General features: G+C 45.4%; 1 protein-coding gene across 1 annotated transcript in view; it reads right to left on the bottom strand.

The window, feature by feature from the left end:
• Positions 1-20721: 20721 nt before the first annotated feature.
• The window catches only part of LOC143298946 (uncharacterized), a 7639-nt gene continuing 4546 nt past the window's right edge, over positions 20722-23814 (bottom strand). The window contains exon 3 of the mRNA XM_076611993.1: positions 20722-22518. Within this exon, the coding sequence (XP_076468108.1) occupies positions 22157-22518 (362 nt within the window). The 3' untranslated portion in view covers positions 20722-22156. The remainder of the gene's footprint in view (positions 22519-23814) is intronic.

Raw genomic sequence — 23814 nt, 5'->3', positions numbered from 1 at the left:
AGAACGCTCCAGTTTTTAGTCTACCTCTTATCGAACAAAAAAACAAAACAAAAACGTAAGTAACTGAGATTTTAAAACAATTTTTAAACCATGAAAAATGTATTTGACGATAAACGGCTGTTAGAAAATTTTAATTGTGAAACAAGGCTTTGAACAAGTCTGTGAACGACGAAAACAGTGGGATTATCCAATGACTTGTTCTTTCGTGTCGTTTCGTTGTCTGTTTCCGCTGAAGTTTCAGAAAGCTACATCTTGGAAGAACTGTTAGTGACGCTTTCATGGTTTGTTTGCCATGTTTCGTACCTAAGTCATTCAGTAACACAGGTGGGTAACTAGTTGGTATTCTGCATCGGTGTACGGGTCAGAAGCTGACAGGTTTCAGTTACATTGGGTAAATGACTGTGTTTAGAACGTGAATTTGTTCGTTTTCTAAATACAAGGTAAAAATTACGTTGGGCATGGATGTGTACACAACGTATTTTTGTTCGTTTTCTAAATGCAAGATAAAACAATACCGTATGTGTGATTCTGCGACTTTTGTCCTTGTATTACCGTCTGATGCACGTTACCCGCTGACCTGCAATAAAGGCAAATGACGACCACAGCTGGGCATAGTCTGGGCTATGTTTGTTTTCCTCTCTTTCTCTCACTTATGTGCGCACGCACCCACACATACACTGCACACACGCACGCACAGATTCGGGGGTGGGGCGTGGGAGACAGAGAGAGGTGGCGGGCTGGGGGGATTCTGTACTGAACGTGTTCCGTTTGACACCAAGTTAAGCCCATGTGATGACATCATCGGCTTGTTCTAGAAACGGGAGGGGGGGGGGGGGAAGAAGGGAGAAAAACTAAGTGTGTCTATCACTGCTACTTTTTAACTGATAACATCATCTTGACGTGACATCATAATCACATGGTTAACATGACATGATGACGTGTCAAAACCTAGTGCTAACTGATCGTGAGCAACATATGTGATATATTCGTATCATTTCGTGGCTACTTTCTTTCTGGTGTTAGTCATGTGGAGAAATTCTATTGAAGAAATCCTCTCTGATAGTTACACAGATACACATGCATGCACCCAAAGCCTACCCAAGAAATCCTTTCTGATAGTTACACAGATACACATGCATGCACCCAAAGCCTACCCAAGAAATCCTTTCTGATAGTTACACAGATACACATGCATGCACCCAAAGCCTACCCAAGAAATCCTCTCTGGTAGTTACACAGATATACATGCATGCACCCAAAGCCTACCCAAGAAATCCTTTCTGGTAGTTACACAGATATACATGCATGCACCCAAAGCCTACCCAAGAAATCCTCTCCGATAGTTACACAGATATACATGCATGCACCCAAAGCCTACCCAAGAAATCCTTTCTGGTAGTTACACAGATACACATGCATGCACCCAAAGCCTACCCAAGAAATCCTTTCTGGTAGTTACACAGATACACATGCATGCACCCAAAGCCTACCCAAGCACGTTGGGTTATGTTGCTGGTCAGGCATCAGCCTGGAATATGTTGTGCAGAGGAAGTGGATTTGTCCGAATACTGCGACGCCGCCTTGAGGAATTGAAACAGTTTTGTTGTTCAGCTGTTCAGAGTTCCCTTTTCCAAACATTTCACATGTTACCTAATGAAGACCGTGTTCCATGATGGCATCCCTGATGTACCTATACCTGTCCCTGATGTACCTATACCTACTTCTTTTTCTGAAGGCAATCAATATTTCTTACTCGATTAAAAGTTTACCTCGACTGAAGCAGACATGAGATATTTTTTGTAAAAAAAAAGTTATTTTTACTATCTTTAACTTGATTTAAGTTTTACATAGACTGAAACAGACGTTGAAGAATTTTTTAAAGGTTGTTTTTGATATCTTTAAGTTTTACATAGACTGAAACAGACGTTGAAGAACTTTTTAAAGGTTGTTTTTAATATCTTTAACTTGGTTTAAGTTTTACATAGACTGAAACAGACGTGAGATATTTTTTTCTGCAGTCATTTTCAATATACTCCATACATATTTTCGGGGGTGTTGACTGGATGTGATACAGGTCAGTTCCCTTAGCATCCTCCGCCTCTGCTGTTTGTCTCCTAGTGTTCGTCAGTTCGTCACGCATCTTTCCACACTTAATAATGATGGTAAATAACGGGATGGAACACACACACACACATACAATGTGTGCGGACACATTGGGTGAGGGATTAAAGGTGGAGAGGCGATGTGGAAGGTATCGAGAGAGAGAGAGAGAGAGAGAGAGCTGAGGGTGGATAAAGATATCAACAATCATCTTACTTAAAAAAAGAAAAAAAAAAAAAAAAAAAACAGAACGAAAAAAACCCCTAACCTTCCACACACAGCGACGACATACACCCTCAGCGACTGATACAAATTGTCGGGAATTAAAAAACAACAAAACAAAAACAAAAAAAACAACAACAAAAAACAAACCGCGTCGAAAAATTGCCGCCGTATCTTATTCTCCAGTCTACCCCCTGGGTTTTCCTGTTGGGCAGTGAGTACTACTGGATAGTCAAATGGTGTACTGAAATAGTGGAAACAGAGCAAATACAGGAAACTTTTTTTTTTTTGTCGGGGAACTGATATTTTGTATTGTACGCGTACAGTGATGATTAAGGATGACGATATTTGCACGCTTTAACACTGGGCACAGACGGAGTCAACGGAACAGCAACAGACGTCTCTGTGAGGTGGAGGGGGGAGTGGGGGAGGGTGGTGGGGGCAGGGCGGACAGCTTTCTCCATGACCACCACACTGACCCATGGCCTGGCCACCTGGGGAACGGTACGTCACCACACACACACACACTCACACGCAGGTATACACTACACACAAGCACACACTCACTTACACGCAGGTATACACTACACACAAGCACACACACACACACACGCACGCGAACCCCACCCACCTTCTGATTCGCCACACCACATCCTTCCCACCACCCACGCACACGTACACACGCACGCACACACATACATACACGAACGCACACTCACACACAAAGGCAGCGCAAGGGGCGCACGAATTTGAAAATCTGCAAATGTCAGTGCCTGTTGTTTACACAATGTCACTGTTGTTTTCACACACACACATGCACACTAACACACACATTGATAACACTTACAGTGAATAGACGTTAAACTGAAGATCTCACTCATACACACACATACACACTCACACACACGCACGCACACACACAGACTCATCTAGAAGGGAATACAAACACGTGATATGCAAAATACTCATTTTCTTCCTCTTCTTCTTTATTAATTCATTTCATTGTTATATTTGTTCCACCTCATTTTCGGCAATCTGGATCGTATTTGCAGTTCCTACAGCTGTTGCTTTGGCGCTGATCTTTATGATCCTGGCGACTCACTTCACAAACAGAAGGTATGACAAACACTGCACGTTTTCTGCTGTTGTTCATGCCATGATTATCGTCGTTGTAGCTGTGTTGCAGTATACAGGGGGTGACGGCGGGGAGGGGGCGGGGGGGGCGGGGAGGGGCGCCATGACAGAGACGGTTAAGCGTTGGCAGTGTTCACCAGTGATCAGGGTTCGAGGCCCTGTTTCGGCATGGTGGTGTGTCCTTGGAAAAGGGTCTTTACTCCGATTTTCCTCTCCGCCCAGGTGGTGATAGTACATTATAAACGGATGATTGGGGAAGGTTAACTCTTTCCATACGAACGGCGAAAGAGACGACGTTAACAGCGTTTCACCCCAATTACCATCATCAAAATAATTATTGCAAGCGGAAGGCTCTTATACTGAAGACGTGAATGTTGACAAAGAATACCACAATTCTGACGACGGAAGCTAAAGGTTGGGTCATTCAGACACCCACTGGACATCCGAGGTGTCTGTGTAGAGGAGAAGAGAGGACTGGCCATACTGAGTGAGTTAAACGGCGGAAGGAGAGGATTGGGTCCCGCTTGCGTATGCCGAGCCCTAGACACAGGGGATAGGCATATGATTCACTGCCCCCACAGCCCAAAACAGGCAACGGGACTTTTTGATGCTGTCACCAATATCATTTTCAACAACACGTGCAGATGTTTAGATCTTCGCCGGATGCATTTCCTGGACAATCCTGTTTTGTGTTCTGCTGACTATTATACACAAACAACCACTGACTCATATACACAAACAACCACTGACTCGTATACACAAACAACCACTGACTATTATACACAAACAACCACTGACTTCTCTTTCTCTCTCTGACCGTCTGCTTGTGTGTCCGTCCTTGTCTCTCTCCCACACTGTGTCTGTTATAAAGTATATACACATTTATGTACATCTCTGTCCATTGTTAGTTCATGTGTTTACGTCTCTCTCTCTCTCTCTCTCTGTGTGTGTGTGTGTGTGTGTGTGTTGGTCATATGACAAATAAAACATTCACCACACCGATGTTTCAGCATAAACTCTTTGTCAGCTGGCTTTTCTTTGTATCAGTAATGGTGGTAACGATATAGTACTAACAATAATGATGATGATAATGATGATGGTGATCATCATCACGTTAATACTACGAACATTAATTTTGTGGAGAAATAAGTAACGGTAGGTACGATCTACATTTCTGAATCTATAACACTGCCTACAGCACCTTCTGGATCTCTCGGGACAAAGAAAATAACTTATGAGATTTAGTTTGGAAACACCCAGAACAGGACAGCAGATGGCCTGTGTGTGTGAGTACCATAGTGAAGCCAGCTTGGTCCATGGGTGATGTTCAAGTCACACAGGGGCAAACTCGGGCAGTACAGCACTCATGTGATTGACGGCTGGATCTGCATGATACCGGGCACAGGCATTTCACAGCTGAAGCTCCATGTAGACCTTGTTCAGAGATTTCCTTCCCGGATACTGTTGTTGTTGTTTTGTCCTTTGTGTCTGCAGCAGACAAGGCAGGGCGGATACTGTTGTTGTTTTGTCCTTTGTGTTTGCAGCAGACAAGCCAGGGCAGATACTGTTGTTGTTGTTTTGTCCTTTGTGTCTGCAGCAGACAAGGCAGGGCGGATACTGTTGTTGTTTTGTCCTTTGTGTCTGCAGCAGACAAGGCAGGGCGGATACTGTTGTTGTTGTTGTTTTGTCCTTTGTGCTTGCAGCAGACAAGGCAGGGTGGAAACTGTTGTTGTTTTGTCCTTTGTGTCTGCAGCAGACAAGGCAGGGTGGATACTGTTGTTGTTTTGTCCTTTGTGTTTGCAGCAGACAAGGCAGGGCAGATACTGTTGTTGTTGTTATGTCCTTTGTGTCTGCAGGAGACAAGGCAGGGTGGATACTGTTGTTGTTGTTTTGTCCTCTGTGTTTGCAGCAGACAAGGCAGGGTGGATACTGTTGTTGTTGTTTTGTCCTTTGTGTCTGCAGCAGACAAGGCAGGGCGGATACTGTTGTTGTTTTGTCCTTTGTGTTTGCAGCAGACAAGGCAGGGTGGATACTGTTGTTGTTTTGTCCTTTGTGTCTGCAGCAGACAAGGCAGGGCGGATACTGTTGTTGTTGTTGTTTTGTCCTTTGTGTCTGCAGCAGACAAGGCAGGGTGGATACTGTTGTTGTTGTTTTGTCCTGTGTGTTTGCAGCAGACAAGGCAGGGTGGATACTGTTGTTGTTGTTGTTTTGTCCTTTGTGTCTGCAGCAGACAAGGCAGGGTGGATACTGTTGTTGTTGTTTTGTCCTTTGTGTTTGCAGCAGACAAGGCAGGGTGGATACTGTTGTTGTTGTTTTGTCCTTTGTGTTTGCAGCAGACAAGGCAGGGTGGATACTGTTGTTGTTGTTGTTTTGTCCTTTGTGTTTGCAGCAGACAAGCCAGGGCGGATACTGTTGTTGTTGTTTTGTCCTTTGTGTTTGCAGCAGACAAGGCAGGGTGGATACTGTTGTTGTTGTTTTGTCCTCTGTGTCTGCAGCAGACAAGGCAGGGTGGATACTGTTGTTGTTGTTTTGTCCTCTGTGTTTGCAGCAGACAAGGCAGGGCGGATACTGTATGTAACGAACGAATTCTATTTAAAGAGGGTAGAGGATAAGCATTACTACTTATTTTTTACATCCATCCCTCTGGGCAAACAGAAAAACAAGAGAGGCAAGGCTTTTCAAGATTCACTTGAGATGCACACTAAAGAAAAACAACGACAAAAAACAACAAAAAGTCATCAAAGCGTGTTCTGTATTTGATATTTTAAAGGGTTTAAAAAGGCATGAAAGCAGAATCGAACCAGTCATGTTGGGGTTGACAGTAAGCAGACTTACAGCGCCTATGCACGTCTACCAATGGCGTTAAAAAAATGATATTCAAACTTGTTTTCTTGGCGTGAAAAATCGATTACGGAATTCGAGGTGACAATGCCATTTAAATCATGTCATTTCGGTGTATCTCGTGCATTTAAGACAATCTTTAAAGTCCGCGGTGAAGGAGACGTTGCCGGCAATTGCCTGAAGCAAACCGCAACATGTAACCATTTCTCCAGCTCTGTGGAGATCCGTGTTCAACAGGCTCAGTTATAGAAACTACAACACGGGTCACTCAATTTCTCTTTTATGTACATTCTGGTTAATTCAGTATCCACTTAAGATCATTCATATGCCGTAAAAACGACGATGATGTAATAAGTGTCACTGTATGTGTTCTGTCCAGACTTTGTGTTTCTTTTCTTTCAATTGCCAACACGAAAAAATGAGGTCATGCCGTCTTCAAACCCCGACATTTTCTGGATCCGGATCCTCAACGAAATAAACCGTTCATGATCCGGAAATACAGATTAATCCAGAAGACTTACAAGCTATCATTGGTATGACTGTGAAGATTTCCTACCCATTATTTTCAATCCAAATTTGGAATTGGCAGACAAAGTATTTCCAGAGAAAATGAAAATGTTAAATTTCACCATGGACACACAGACACAGACCGACGACCGAATACCGCGTTATTACATAGACTCGTTGTTTACACAAGTAAGTAAGTCAAAATAAAAGAAGAAAAAAAAAAAACCGTAAAGAAAACAAAGACATCTGCTGGTCATATTCCATACACAGGAAGGGAAGAGAGAGATGGAGAGAATGAGAGAGGTTCAGTTTCTCAAGGAGGCGTCACTGCATTTGGACTTCTTCTTCTTCTTCTGCGTTCGTGGGCTGCAACTCCCACGTTCACTCGTATATACGCCAGTGGGCTTTTACGTGTATGACCGTTTTTAACCCGCCATGTAGGCAGCCATACTCCGCTTTCGGGGGTGTGCATGCTGGGTGTGTTCTTGTTTCCATAACCCACCGAACGCTGACATGGATTACAGGATCTTTAACGTGCGTATTTGATCTTCTGCTTGCGTATACACGCGAAGGGGGTTCAGGCACTGGCAGGTCTGCACATATGTTGACCTGGGAGATCGTAAAAATCTCCACCCTTTACCCACCAGGCGCCGTCACCGTGATTCGAACCAGGGACCCTCAGATTGAAAGTCCAACGCTTTAACCATTCGGCTGTTGCGCCCGTCACTGCATTTGGACAAATCCATACAGTATTATGTCATACCTCTTCTGCAAGGCAGATGCCTGATCAGCAGCACAAGTATTATGTCATACCTCTTCTGCAAGGCAGATGTCTGATCAGCAGCACAAGTATTATGTCATACCTCTTCTGCAAGGCAGATGCCTGATCAGCAGCACAAGTATTATGTCATACCTCTTCTGCAAGGCAGATGCCTGATCAGCAGCACAAGTATTATGCCATACCTCTTCTGCAAGGCAGATGCCTGATCAGCAGCACAACCCAAGTCGGGCCTCGAGTACATGCTCATGTTGGTGTTCCTATCACAGTGGATTTCTTCTACAGAATTTTGCAACACTGTCTCGTTGCCATAGGTTCTTTTTTCAGTGCGCCCATTGCGTGCTGTTCACGGGACGTCAGTTTACAACGTCGTCTCATCTGAATGACTGGATACTCGTTGGATTTTTCAGTCAAACATTGGGAGAAAGGGCGAGAGCGGGATCCGATCCAGACCCACATTGGGAGAAAGGGCGAGAGCGGGATCCGATCCAGACCCACATTGGGAGAAAGGGCGAGAGCGGGATCCGATCCAGACCCACATTGGGAGAAAGGGCGAGAGCGGGATTCGATCCAGACCCACATTGGGAGAAAGGGCGAGAGCGGGATCCGATCCAGACCCACATTGGGAGAAAGGGCGAGAGCGGGATCCGATCCAGACCCACATTGGGAGAAAGGGCGAGAGCGGGATCCGATCCAGACCCACATTGGGAGAAAGGGCGAGAGCGGGATCCGATCCAGACCCACATTGGGAGAAAGGGCGAGAGCGGGATCCGATCCAGACCCACATTGGGAGAAAGGGCGAGAGCGGGATTCGATCCAGACCCACATTGGGAGAAAGGGCGAGAGCGGGATCCGACCCAGACCCACATTGGGAGAAAGGGCGAGAGCGGGATTCGATCCAGACCCTCACGGACACTGTACTGACAGACTGACGGCTCAAGCTGCATTTTTATTTTCTCGGCGGGAAACGCTCCCACATACACCCACGTTGAAACCGTACGTAATAAATACGCTTCAATACGCACATGACTACACCCCACCCGGTCTCTCTCTCTCTCTCTGTCGCAAGCAAGTAGATCACGCACATGTTCACGCACACTCGATCTAAACTGACCAAGACAGATGAACATGCATCATAGTATTGCAGATGTTACAAAGCTTGATCGACAGATAGAACATGCAAAAAAAGAAGAAAAAAGAAAAAAAGAAAGATAGAAAAGAAGTTCCGTACCAAACCAAGAAATGAAGAAAAATATCTTAGCGTTTAAGATAAAAATCAATTGGCCCATTCAGCACCTAGTCTCTTAAACTATGTGAAAAAACAATCGAACAGTATATCAGTCTGTCCAGAAATTTATGTCAACAATGTTATAATGAATTGTCCTTATTATCTTTTAATGTAGATGTGTTGTAGCGCATATGGATCAGTCAGCACGCTTGGACACCTGGAAACTGAAACTTCCACTGTCATGAAAAGGGGGAGAGCAGCACGCATTTCACAGAGAAAATCTGTTGTGACAAAACGTAAGACAATATAGTACACAACAATGCAATACATCAGAACACAATACATCAGGACACAATACATCAGAACACAATACATCAGAACACAATACATCAGGACACAATACATCAGGACACAATACATCAGGACACAATATATTAGAACAATGCAATACATCAGAACACAATACATCAGGACACAATACATTAGAACAATGCAATACATCAGGACACAATACATCAGAACAATGCAATACATCAGGACAATGCAATACATCAGGACACAATACATCAGGACAATGCAATACATCGGGACACAATACAATTCTCCACTGGGTGAAGGATACATTTCTCGCAACGTCCCCCCACCTCCTTCAACGAACCCTTGACAAGTCTTTCATGTCCCCGTGTCAGTTTAGGTCTCTACTTATGATTCCAGAAACTGCTGGCATCCAAGTGTTTCAGCCAGTGCCTTGTGCGATGCCACTCTAAAAGCCAATCTAGTCAGATACTTGATTAACCATGGAGACTCTGACATCGCTATAGTACCAAACTAAACAGGAACGACATGTCAGGGATGACATTCAATGAAACATGGCCTCGCGTGGGTCTCCCCTTAACCAAAAACAAACCAGGTACTGAAGTGATTTGGATTGCTGCACAGACGTTACAAAGCCTCATGTTGTAACCATCTCAGCCCTGGTTGCCACAATGAGTCTTTCGGATTAAATGATAAACCCGAGACACCTAATAAAACCCAGTGTGCTGCACACAAGGCATTAGTGCCACAACCAGGACTTTCAATCCTCACGCGGGGGAAACACCTCCAACCACACAGCCAGCCAAGCGCTTCACTCACTGAACCAAAAGGGCTCCCCACGACGACAAGAAAGATTCCCATGCGATCTACAGTTCCACTCACTCTCCAAACACTCCCCAGACTCAGTTCACACACACTCCACTGACTCAACCCACACACACCACTTACTCAGTCAATACACTCCACCAAGTCCACACTCCCCTTAGTTAACACACTCCCCTTACTCAACCCACACACTCCACTTAACGCAGTTCACACACACTCCACTTACTCAGTCAACACCCTGAAATGACTCGGCCCAGTCCACACACGCACAGCCCCCCCCCTCCGACCCCCCCTCACCCCCACCCCACACACACTGCCCTTAGTTCACGTAGGCCCCGGGGTGCCAGACGGCGAAGTCTGGCAGGGTGTAGATGGTCAGGGTTCGAGCCTTGTCCCAGTGGCCCCGGAAGATGCTCGCCCGCTCGCGCTCGCTGAGGGGCGGGGTCAGGCAGAGGCCGAAGCAGTCCTTGGTCAGGCAGCGCCCGGGGAACTGCACCGACTCCGCCACGTAGCCGTGGAAGGACAGCGCCGTGATCCTCCACCACGACCCGAAGGTCTGCTTGTCGAACTGCACCTCGTAGGTGCCGTTAGGGGTGCGCATGGCGCACAGGTACTCCGTCTCCTCCGTGTCGGCTTTTCCTCCTCCTCCCCCGGCTGAGTCGTTTCTCTTGACGCCTGGTCACCCGTCACGACATCTCCAGTAGTCAGTCACGGTACCTCTAGTGATCGTCACGACATCTCCAGTAGTCCGTCACGGTACCTCTAGTGACCGTCACGACATCTCCAGTAGTCCGTCACGGTACCTCTAGTGACCGTCACGACATCTCCAGTAGTCCGTCACGGTACCTCTAGTGATCGTCACGAATCTCTAGTAGTCCGTCACGGTACCTCTAGTGATCGTCACGACATCTCCAGTAGTCCGTCACGGTACCTCTAGTGATCGTCACGACATCTCCAGTAGTCCGTCACGGTACCTCTAGTCACCCGTCACGACATCTCCAGTAGTCCGTCACGGTACCTCTAGTGATCGTCACGAATCTCTAGTAGTCCGTCACGGTACCTCTAGTGATCGTCACGACATCTCTAGTGACCGTCACGACATCTCTAGTGACCCGTCACGACATCTCTAGTAGTCCGTCACGACATCTCTAGTAGTCCGTCACGGTACCTCTAGTGATCCGTCACGACATCTCTAGTGACCCGTCACGACATCTCCAGTATCAAGTTATTGATCAAAATATTTACTTATTCATGTACGCTTATCTATTATTTATCAACCTTTTTATTATTATTTTTTTCTCAAGGCCTGACTAAGCGCGTTGGGCTACGCCGCTGGTCAGACATCTGCTTGGCGGATGTGGTGTAGCGTATATGGATTTGTCCGAACGCAGTGACGCCTCCTTGAGCTACTGAAACTGAAACTGATCAAAATACCTATTGTAATACAGCAGTTACATCAAGTTATCAGTCAGTTAGCTACAGCTATCCATCACATACCTTTTATAATCTATCATTCTAACACATCAGGAAACCTCAAGTGATCAGTCACCACGTCTCTAGTATTCTATCACAATACATCTGGTAATCCGTCATTCTAACCTTTATAGAATTCCATCACATACCTCCAGTAATTCATCACTGTACCTCCAGTGATCCATCATTATAACATCTCAAGTAATCCATCACAATATCTGTGATGATACACCATTCTAACACCTCTATTAATCCGTTACGATATCTGTAGTAATCCATCATTCTAACACCTATAGTAATCCATCACAATATCTCTCATTCTGACGTCTCTAGCAATCCATCATTGTGACACCTCCAGTAATCCATCATGGTAACAACTCTAGTAATTCATCACTGTACCTCCAGTGATCCATCATTCTTACTCCTCTGGTAATCCGTCACGGTATCTCTAGTAATCCGACATTCTAACATCTCCAGCAATCCCTCAAAACACCCATCCACCACCAGCTCACCACAACACCCCTGAACCTCCCTCATCCACCACCAGCCCTGAACCTCCCTCATCCACCACCAGCCCACCACAACACCCCTGAACCTCCCTCATCCACCACCAGCCCTGAACCTCCCTCACCCACCACCATCCCACCACAACGCCCCTGACCCTCCCTCATCCACCACCAGCCCACCACAACGCCCCTGAACCTCCCTCATCCACCACCAGCCCACCACAACGCCCCTGAACCTCCCTCATCCACCACCAGCCCACCACAACGCCCCTGAACCTCCCTCATCCATCACCAGTCCACCACAACGCCCCTGAACCTCCCTCACCCACCACCAGCCCACCACAACCCCCCTAAACCTCCTCATCCACCACAACGCCCCTGAACCTCCCTCATCCACCACCAACCCACCACAACACCCTTGAACCTCCTCACCCACCACCAGTCCACCACAAGGCCCCTGAACCTCCTCACCCACCACCAGCCCACCACAACGCCCCTGAACCTCCTCACCCAAACGGATGTTGAAAAAAGCGCGCGCGTTGCGGTACCAGGACTCTATCAGGCTGGCGCTCTCGTCCACCACGAAGGTGAAGTCCGGGAAGTTGAAGTCCAGCCAGGTCTTTCTGGGCTTGTGCTGGCCTCTCCTCCTGATTCCAGTCCTGCACTTCTCCTGCCTGGCCCGCTGCTCCTTCAGGAACCCCGACACCTCGTCGTCCACAGGTTGGTGTAAGGGGGGCTTCAGTTTGCTGGACAGTGGGGGTGGGGGTGGGGGGTGGATGGGTTATTCATTTATTGGCCATTGCCCCTTATGACAGGGTGTCAGAATGTAAACATTCGAAAAATATTACAAAATGTCATCCTAGACATTGCATCGTACTCTGCTTTGAAAGTGACATACACACTCAGCTGAGTAATGCATGATGTGTTTCGTAAATATTACATGCTTGATTAGATACACTCAGACAGGTTATAAAATGTATTGATTAGCAGGACATGCTTAGTCTATTACTCCAAGACGTAAGAGTGGATAGTATGTACATGTCAATTGGCAGGTTTCTGTTAGCTTGCTCGTGTGCAGAGGCCATGAGAAACGACAATCATAACTGACTGGAGCTGTTTAATGTTACAGTTTGCCGGGATTTAGAATCATGATACACCTTCAGTATCAACGTTACCCTTCTGTTCAAATCTACACCCCCACCACACGCCAGTTCATGTACTGGTTAGTGAGAACTGCACAGTCAAATGACTAATGTTGTCTTGAAATATTGCAGGAGCAAGTACCAGCCCAACCTTTATCAAAAAACCCTTTTTTTCCCTTCTTTTTTTTAAAGTTAAAGTGAAAACACATTCCTCGGATATTGTGAATATGGGGAAATAGTGCGACATTAAAACACGCCGTTAGCTGTCATCAGCATAGGACGTAATAACGCTCTGCTTGGTGAGGTCGTTACAGTGCAGCACCACCCATGGTTTTTTGTTTTTGTTGGGTTTTTTTTTCGTTTTTGTTTCTGCCTGCATGTGTATTCGTTTTCCTATCCAAGTCATTTTTCTTTCTGCAGAATTTTACCAGGCACAAACCCTTTTGTTGCCATGGGTTCTTTACGTGCGCTAAGAACATGCTACACACGGGACATCGATTCATCGTATCATCTGAATGATCAGCGTGCAGACCACCACTTAAGGTTTTGTGGTCAGTGTGGGGTTCCATCCCATGCACTTCCTAGGCGGACACGTTACCAGTGGGCCACAACTCCCTGGTGCTGGAACTGCTGCTGCTGCTGGAATAGCACCAACACTGCTGGTGCTATGATAACACGACCCATGCAGTTGCTAATTTTGTTGTTGTTGTTGTTGTTGCTAATAATGTTGTCTCTGTTGCTACTAAAACAACAAAACTGCTACAAACTGCTACAGTACAATACAATGTAATGCAATATAATACAACACAATACAATGCAATACAACAACGCACGGCAATACAACACAACGCAATACAACACAACGCAATACAACACAACACAATGCAATTCAATACAACACAATACAGTGTAATGCTACGATGCAACGTGACACAACACAATGCAATAATTGCAATGCAATACAATACAACACAATACAGTGTAATGCTACAATGCAACGTGACACAACACAATGCAATAACTGCAATGCAATACAATACAACACAATACGACACGATGCAATACAATGCAACAAGCACCGCAACCGCACCTGATGAAATTTCTCTTTATGAGATTAAAAAAAAAATCATTCTTATCTTAATTACTGTGCAATATAATACATGCACATATAATACACACAGGCGGCGCTGCTTGGTCCAAGCAGACAGCCCATTTAGACATTAGGTCGGATATACTCTATCCATGGTCAGCCATGACCGAAGGAGGCCTACTACTAATACATGCAATATTCACCTTAGTGTATTTCAATATGTTTACAATTAATTACATTTCGATTAAGTGAATTTATACAATACTTTTTAGATGTATGTCTTCTATGTTATTGGTTCTTTTTAATTAAGTCATGTTTGATGTTTTGTGTTGTTGACGGGCGCAATAGCCGAGTGGTTAAAGCGTTGGACTGTCAATCTGAGGGTCCCGGGTTCGAATCACGGTGACGGCGCCTGGTGGGTAAAGGGTGGAGATTTTTACGATCTCCCAGGTCAACATATGTGCAGACCTGCTAGTGCCTGAACCCCCTTCGTGTGTATATGCAAGCAGAAGATCAAATACGCACGTTAAAGATCCTGTAATCCATATCAACGTTCGGTGGGTTATGGAAACAAGAACATACCCAGCATGCACACCCCCGAAAACGGAGTATGGCTGCCTACATGGCGGGGTAAAAACGGTCATACACGTAAAAGCCCACTCGTGTGTATACGAGTGAACGCAGAAGAAGAAGAAGATGTTTTGTGTTAACTGTCTACGTTTGTTTTGCCGCGCCTGATGTAATTTCTCTTTATGAGATAATAAAGGTGTTCGTATCTTATCTTATCTTGCAATGTAATACAATACAATGCAAGGCAACAGAATGCTATACAATACAACTCGATACAACATAGCACAATGCAACACAACGCAATACAATGCAATGTAGTGCAATACAATGCAACACAATACAATAGAATACAATGCAATGCAACACAATACAATGCAACGCAATACAATAGAATTCAATGAAATGCAACACAATACAATGCAACACAATACAACAGAATACAATGAAATGCAATACAATACAATACAGACCACAGGTAACGCGTGCGCCAAGGAAGCGAGAATGAGTGGTGGTCTGGACGCTAGTCATTCGGATGAGACAAACCGAGGTCCCGTGTGCAGCATGCATTTAGCGCACGTAATAGAACCTAGGGCAACAAAAGGGTTGTCTCTGGCAAAATTCTGTGGAAAAATGCACTTCGATAGGAAAACAAATAAAACTGCAGGCAGGAAAAAATACAAAGAAAGGGTGGCGCTGTCAGTGTAGCGACGTGCTCTCCCTGGGGAGAGCAGCCCGAATTTCACACAGAGAAATCTGTTGTGACAAAAAGGAGTGATACAAATACAGCACAGCACAATACACTACCCCCCCCCTCCCTCCGCCCTCACACCTGACGACAGGCTTGCTGCCCGTGCCGATGCGGAGAAACTGGTCTCCGATCTTGACCAGGACCAGCCGCTGACTGTAGATGGGGACCACGATGGTGGGGATGGGCTTCAACTGCTTGGCGTCCTCGGGGTCACGCTCCAGCGGCACCCGGTCCAGGCTGGGCTGCCCCTGGGAAGCGGGGTGACTGGCCTCGTCCGCAGAGCGGTGGCTGGCGTCGTCTGCTCCTGCTGCTACTGCCTCTTTCTGAGAGGGTGGGGTGGGGTGGGGAAGGGGGGTGTTAGTGGTGGTGGTGGTGGGTCAGGGGGGTTGGGGAGGAGGAGGAGGAGGAGGAGGGAGGTGGACAGGTGGGAGGAGGAATATGGGGGGTGATGTGGGGAGAGTGGGAATGAGGGGACGTGTGAAGGGTGGAAGAGGAGGGGTGGGAGGGGGAGGAGGAGGAGGAATGGGAGGTGTTGGGGGTGGGGGGATGGGGGTATGGTGGTGGAAGAGAAGGGGAGGGAGGGGGAGGAGTAGGAGGAGGAGGAATGGGAGGTGTTGGGGGTGGGGGGGTGGGGGTATGGTGGTGGAAGAGAAGGGGAGGGAGGGGGAGGAGTAGGAGGAGGAGGAATGGGAGGTGTTGGGGGTGGGGGGGGTGGGGGTATAGTCGTGGAAGAGGAGGGGTGGGAGGGGGAGGAGGAGGAGGAATGGGAGGTGTTGGGTGTGGGGGGATGGTGGTGGAAGAGGAGGGGAGGGAAGGGGAGGAAGAAGAATCATAGGGATGGGAGATGTGTGTGGGGAAAGGGGGGACGGGAAGGGGGAGGGGCAGTGGGGTATGGTGGTGGTGGAGGCGGCGGAGGAAGGAGATGGGGGTGGGGTATTGTAGGGATGGGAGTTATTAAGGATGGGGATTGTAGGGGAGGTATTAGGGGTGGGGATTGTAGGGATGGGAGGTATTAGGGGTGGGGATTGTAGGGATGGGAGGTATTTAGGGTGGGGATTGTAGGGGAGGTATTAGGGGTGGGGATTGTAGGGATGGGAGTTATTAAGGATGGGGATTGTAGGGGAGGTATTAGGGGTGGGGATTGTAGGGATGGGAGGTATTAGGGGTGGGGATTGTAGGGGAGGTATTAGGGGTGGGGATTGTAGGGATGGGAGGTATTAGGGGTGGGGTTGTAGGGATGGGAGTTATTAAGGATGGGGATTGTAGGGGAGGTATTAGGGGTGGGGATTGTAGGGATGGGAGGTATTAGGGGTGGGGATTGTAGGGATGGGAGGTATTAGGGGTGGGGATTGTAGGGATGGGAGGTATTAGGGGTGGGGTTGTAGGGATGGGAGGTATTAGGGGTGGGGATTGTAGGGGAGGTATTAGGGGTGGGGGATTGTAGGGATGGGAGGTATTAGGGGTGGGGATTGTAGAGATGGGAGGTATTAGGGGTGGGGGATTGTAGGGATGGGAGGTATTAGGGGTGGGGATTGTAGGGATGGGAGGTATTAGGGGTGGGGATTGTAGGGATGGGAGGTATTAGGGGTGGGGTTGTACACACACACACACACCACCACCACCACCACAACAACAACAACAACACACGCGACATTTTGCAGTCTGTCAAACACCAAGACACAAACTTCAACCGACAAAAATAGTAGTTGTGGTAGTAGTACAGGGACTGGCAGCCATCTGCCTAGACCTCTCGGCCTTTTTATGTCCCCATCGAATCTTCATCTTCACTTCTTCCATTTTCTTTTATTTATTTATTTTCATCTTTTGTTTGTTGTTGTTGTTGGGCGGTGTACGCAAGTACACTTCTGCAAGAACTTTGATTTAGTCATAGTAAAAAAATTTTCTTTCAAGATGGTGTTGTTGCCAAGGAGATTTTTGAACGTGTTGGTATTCAAAAACATTGTGCAGAGAGGTGGAAGACGGGCAACAAAACTGACTGGTCATCTGAAAAACATGCCCTATCATGAAAGACTCGCTTTGCTCAAGCTACCTAGTCTAGAACACAGGAGGCAGCGGGGAGATATGATCGATTGCTATAAATACATACATGGAATCTACAAGACCAACAATCCCGAACTATCACCTGCAGTAAGTAGAGACAGAAGAGGCAACAGTTTAATGTTAAATAAATCACATTGCAGACTGAAAGTGCGCAGTTCCTTCTTTACAGAGCCAGTCGTTAATAAATGGAACGGTTTGCCAGAGTGTTGTGACTGCCCCAACCATGTTATCTTTCAAGACTAGGTTAGGCGCTCATTGGGCCAACTCCCCAAGCATTTATGATCGAGTATGCTATCATTAGGCCACGCATGCTGGTATACTGTATCCAGTTGAACGACGAACAGGCCTTCACAGGCCTAAAACGTCTGATTCCCGTTCAAGTTCAAGTTCAAGTATTTTGTGCAAGTTTAACTTCGATTGGTAGTGCATTCCATAGCGCACACACCCAGACATACTTACGAACTGCACACCGGACTGAGCTCCCACGGTCATGGTGGAAACTTGACGCGAGGTGGCCCCGGAGGCCATCACGAAGAATAAAACAGACTAGACTTAAAAAAAAAAAAAGGCAGGAAACGAAAACCTACAACAGAACAACACACACCGTATACTACTGCTTTTACAAACGCGAAGCAAAAGAATAGGCAACCATCCGAAACAACAACTCAACAGCTGCTAACCACTGCCAAACAGGACTGCAAGCATCCGCACTCACAACATGCGGTGTGGAAGTGAGGGAGTTGTGGAAACTAAAGTGACGTCATTTTATCTGTGACGTGTCCCGTGGCGTGACCTGTTGTTGACGTCATGTGAAGGTACAGAGATACGTATATCAAGTCTGTTTCATCTTCTTCACCTCAACGTCTGTTCTGTGGGAAGGGTATTTGACAAGGGGAAAGAGTGGGGGTGGGGGTGGGGGGGGATACTTTACTGTGCATAGAAATATTATTGATTCTTGAAGAAAGTTGTGCAAAGTCCAGAGTGTAAAGAATATTATATGTGGAACAAGAGAGAGAAAGAGAAAGAGAGAGAGAGAGAGACAGAGACAGAGAGACAGAGAGAGAGAGACAGAGAGAGAACACTGAACACCGAAATCATTAATGTCAAAAATGACACGGGAGTATTCACAAGAATAATGATGAAAACAGAACGTGAAAACCAAAATAGTACTGACAACATTAATTATTATTGTTTAGTTAAACACACACACACACACGCACACACTCATACACACATGCACGCGCGCGCACGCGCCCAGACACATTAAATATCAACTGCACTAAAACAGGATTACGTGTGTGTGTGTGTGTGTGTGTGTGTGTGTGTGTGTGTGTGTGTGTGTGTGTGTCTGCGTGTCCGTGGTTAACTCTAACATTGACATTTTCTCTGCAAATACTTTGTCAGTTGACACCAAATTTGGCATAAAAATAGGAAAAATTCAGTTCTTTCCAGTCATCTTGTTTAAAACAATGTTGCACCTCTGGGATGGGCATAAAAAAATAAAAAATGAAGCCTAATTATATGCAAACTGCATTTACTGTTATATTTATATATTTTTTTTATTCTCTAAACTTGGTCCTTTGACCTCTTATTCGGACACAACAAGAGGAGTCATTATTATCATTTTTTGTTCAAACAGGAACTTCTTTTGCTAAGCATGGAATTTTTATTTATTTTGCAAACGTTTTGGTGCAGACAGTAAAAAAGGGAAATTACTCTGTAATTAATGCTAGGGGACTTAATTTATCACAAGTGAGTCTTGAAGGCCTTGCCTCTCTTGTTCAAGGATTAAGATTATAAGGCATAGCCTATTCTTCCAATTTGTCCTTGCTTAATCTACATTAATTACAGACAGCACACACATAAATGAAGGATAAAAGAATTCATGCAGAATGGCATACATAATGAAACACACACACACACACACACACACACACACACACACACACACACACACACACACACACACACACACTAAGATAGGGAGAGAGAGGGGAGAGAGTGGGAGAAACACACACACACACACACACACACACACACACACACACACACTAAGATAGGGAGAGAGAGGGGAGAGAGTGGGAGAAACACACACACACACACACACACACACACACACACACACACACACACACACACTAAGATAGGGAGAGAGAGGGGGGAGAGTGGGAGAAACACACACACACATACACAGAAAGAGAGAGAGAGAGAGAGAGAGAGAGAGAGAGAGAGAGAGAGAGAGAGAGAGAGAGAGAGAGATGTCATCAGAAGTACCAGAAACAGTAGGGTGTTTGAAAGGTACAGTATTGCTACTGCCTGTGAAATCTACGGATGACAAGTGCAACATACTACAATGGCAACTACAATCACCAGTATTGCTTGGGCATTTGTCTCGATCATGATAGAACGAATACATTTATGCATGCATATGAAATAACACGGAAAAAAGAAAAGAAAGTCAGAAAAGAAGAAAATAAAAATAAAAAGACAAAAGAAGAGAGAGAGAGAGAGAGAGAGAGAGAGAGAGAGAGAGAGATTCAAAAACTTTATTACTCAAGGATAAAGATTCTTGGTATTGCCTATTCTTCCAATCTGTCCTAATGACAACAAAGACAGCAAGAACGAAAACGACACAACAATAATGAATTTTGTAAATACTACTACTACTACTACGAATGATATAATAATAATAATAATCATCATCATCATCATTGTAAAAAGTAACAAAACGAACATATTCACACCAACCCACCCCGACCTCCACACATGTACATACTCACTCCGACCCCCCCCCCCCCACACACACACACATGTGCACATACAGAGACATGACCAAAGTGAGAACCAGACAGTGGACATACAGAGAACAGAGAAACACAACGATATCATTGTACATAAACAGTAGTAATTGATAGGCTGATGCAGATGTTATAGATAGTAACATACAATCAACTGGCGAACAAGTAAAACATTAAAGCACAAAAGGTAGAAAATAAAACAAAACACTTCAGTGTATGGAGTTAGATAGATAGATAGATAGATAGACAGATAGATAGATAGAGAGAGAGAGAGAGAGAGAGAGAGAGAGAGAGAGAGAGAGAGAGAGAGAGAGAGAGAGAGAGAGAGAGAGAGAGAGAGAGAGAGACTCATACTCATACTCATACCCAGACTCAGACTCCGATTCAGACTGACAGAACAGGCAGTTTTACTGAGTAAACAATCACACTGATTACAAAGGGTTTGGAGAAAAAAATCTACTCTGAATACATACGTCAACCGACTCAGTCGAATTGCATATTTCCCATATTTTAGGCAATCAGCTGCTTGCTCGTTTTGCTTATGATTTCAAGCAAACGTTGAAGTTCATTCGGCCCAAAAAGTTAAAGTTCATTCGGTGCCTGTGTCCCGCAAGTGCGAATACCATGAGGCCATTACAGAATCTTCATAAAAGGGGGCTCAAGCTGGTTCTCCTTAAAAAGACTACCCTTTTAAACTCAGACTATAAACAAGCGAATATTCTCCCACTAATCCGTAGCTTAAAATACAATAAAGGAATCATGATGCAAAAGATTATGACAGGTAATGCACCACCAACATTAATAGACAAATTTTCTGTAAATTCATCAAGGAATCCCTCAAAGTCCATATCCCAATTCCAAGAATTGACTTGTTCAAATCCAGTCCGGTTTACGCAGGCGCCACCCTATGGAACTCACTCCTAGAAACACCATTGCCCAACCACATTAAAAAAACATTGCATTTCCCACCTTATGCCATAATGTGTAATGTAAATCGTTCATTTTATTGATACTGTTTTTCAAATGTGTGTGGTTGACTGAGAACCTTCCTCACCTTCTGATGTGTAGTGCGGTGTGTGTTGTGTGTGTTTGTTTCTTTCATTTTGTTCATTTTTTTCCCTATGCATTTTACTAACACCATGCTAGTGCCTGTATGCCATGTGTGTGTGTGTGTGTGTGTGTGTGTGTGTGTGTGTGTGTGTGTGTGTGTGTGTGTGTGTGTGTGTGTGTGTGTGTTGTTGTTGTTGTTGTTGTTTTGTTTTGATTTATGTATATTTTTTCCTCTGTTATGTATCTCTACTAACACCATGCTTTCATTTTATTAAATATTGTGTAGTGTAGACCCTATTCAGGGCGGGGACTGGATGTAAAAAAGCACACCAGTGCTTATCTATTATCCTCGAAATAAAGAATTTGTCTTGTCTTGTCTTGTCTTGTCTTTCGAGAAAGCGTCATTTAATGTGAACTACTCCACACTGCAACCACAATTATCCAGTTGATGTAGGTACGCATTCATCGATCTATGCATTTAGTCAGTCAGTTGTAAAAAAATCAGTCGATTTCTTTGTTGATGAAGTCATACATTTATCTATTGAAATATTTTATTTATGCATTTAGTTATTCAATTTATTCATTAATTCATTTATTCGTTTATCAATATATGATACATTAATTTCATATATCAATTCATATATCTATTCATTCAGTATTTCACTCATTGTATGCAAGAATGACGCATCCTTCATTGTATCTTTATTTATTCATTTATGTATTTTGAAAACCCGCAACAGAGGAAGGTGAAATTCCGTCATCGGCATTCTACAGCCTTGTGTCTCCACCAGAGACTCCAGTATCCGCAGCCGCCATGTCCCGTAACTCGTGCTGGTGAGGAGACAGCGGTGCTGGCCCCTTCTGGCTGCTGCTCTCCTCCGCGTTAGTGATCGCTGTGGGCCGCGTCATGGTTTCCGGGGGTCTTTCTGTCGCCGAGTCGTTCTCGAAAGCAGGGTTGTCGTGCTGCGTCACGGGTCCTTGCGTTGAGGTGCCTCTTTTGTCAGTGTCTTCCGTCACGGCCTCGGGGGCTATCCCCCTTCTTGTCGGCTTGTCCAGTCTGGTTTCTTGTCGATCGTAGAAGAAGCAGACGGCACCCATGGCCACGAAACAGATGGCCCCTGCTATCAAACCTGCCGGGAAAAATACGTTATGCCGTCTAACAGAATGATCACATAACTGAAAGAGATAATGAAAGAGATATTCATAAGGATTTGATGTGATTCTTTTTTAAATATATTATTTTATTTCAGTTTTTTCTTTTAGAGGGAAGATAATTTTTGTATGATTATAGCGTATAACGGTTGGGCTCGATTACTTCCAAAGCTATGTTCATGATTAATTCTGACCATCACTTACAAATGATGTTTTTGTAGTTGGCTATAATTAAAATACTGATTTATTGATTTATTCATCGGTTATTTATTCTTTTTTTTTCTTTTTTAACGAAAGGCATGCATTGCAGATTATGGAAGAGACATGCGTGGAAAATGAGGTCTGTAATTCAATGCACTCGAACTGAAAGAGTTTATTGAGGGAGATCTGAAGTGCGTGCTATGCATTACAATTATTAATTACACAGTTCCCTGTAGCCTTTAGCGAAAAATATTGCTGTGGATTATGACATGTATACACTGAAGCATAATGATGTTTACAATCCATCCATCCACACACCCCACACACCCACCTAACATATAATTATCTGTCCAGTCAACCAGAATATCCATCCATCTATCCATCCAACTTTCCGCCATCCACCTACCCGTTAATCATCCACCCACCACCCATCTCTCTCCCGCCATCCACCTACCCGTTAATCATCCACCCACCACCCATCTCTCTCCCGCCATCCACCTACCCGTTAATCATCCACCCACCACACATCTCTCTCCCCCCATCCACCTACCCGTTAATCATCCACCCACTACCCATCTCTCTCCCGCCATCCACCTACCCGTTAATCATCCACCCACCACCATTCTCTCCCGCCATCCACCTACCCGTTAATCATCCACCCACCACCCATCTCTCTCCCGCCATCCACCTACCCGTTAATCATCCACCCACCACCCATCTCTCTCCCGCCATCCACCTACCCGTTAATCATCCACCCACCACCCATCTCTCTCCCGCCATCCACCTACCCGTTAATCATCTAGCCACAACCCGTCTCTCTCCCCCCATCCACCTACCCGTTAATCATCCACCCACCACCCATCTCTCTCCCGCCATCCACCTACCCGTTAATCATCCACCCACCACACATCTCTCTCCCCCCATCCATCTACCCGTTAATCATCCACCCACCACCCATCTCTCTCCCGCCATCCACCTACCCGTTAATCATCTAGCCACAACCCGTCTCTCTCCCCCCATCCATCTACCCGTTAATCATCCACCCACCACCCATCTCTCACCCGCCATCAATC

This window comes from Babylonia areolata, chromosome 24, assembly GCF_041734735.1.
Source record: "Babylonia areolata isolate BAREFJ2019XMU chromosome 24, ASM4173473v1, whole genome shotgun sequence".
Classification (NCBI taxonomy): Eukaryota; Metazoa; Mollusca; class Gastropoda; order Neogastropoda; family Buccinidae; genus Babylonia; species Babylonia areolata.
The sequence above is the reverse complement of the archived record's forward strand: the minus strand, read 5'-3'. Positions and strand labels throughout refer to the sequence as shown.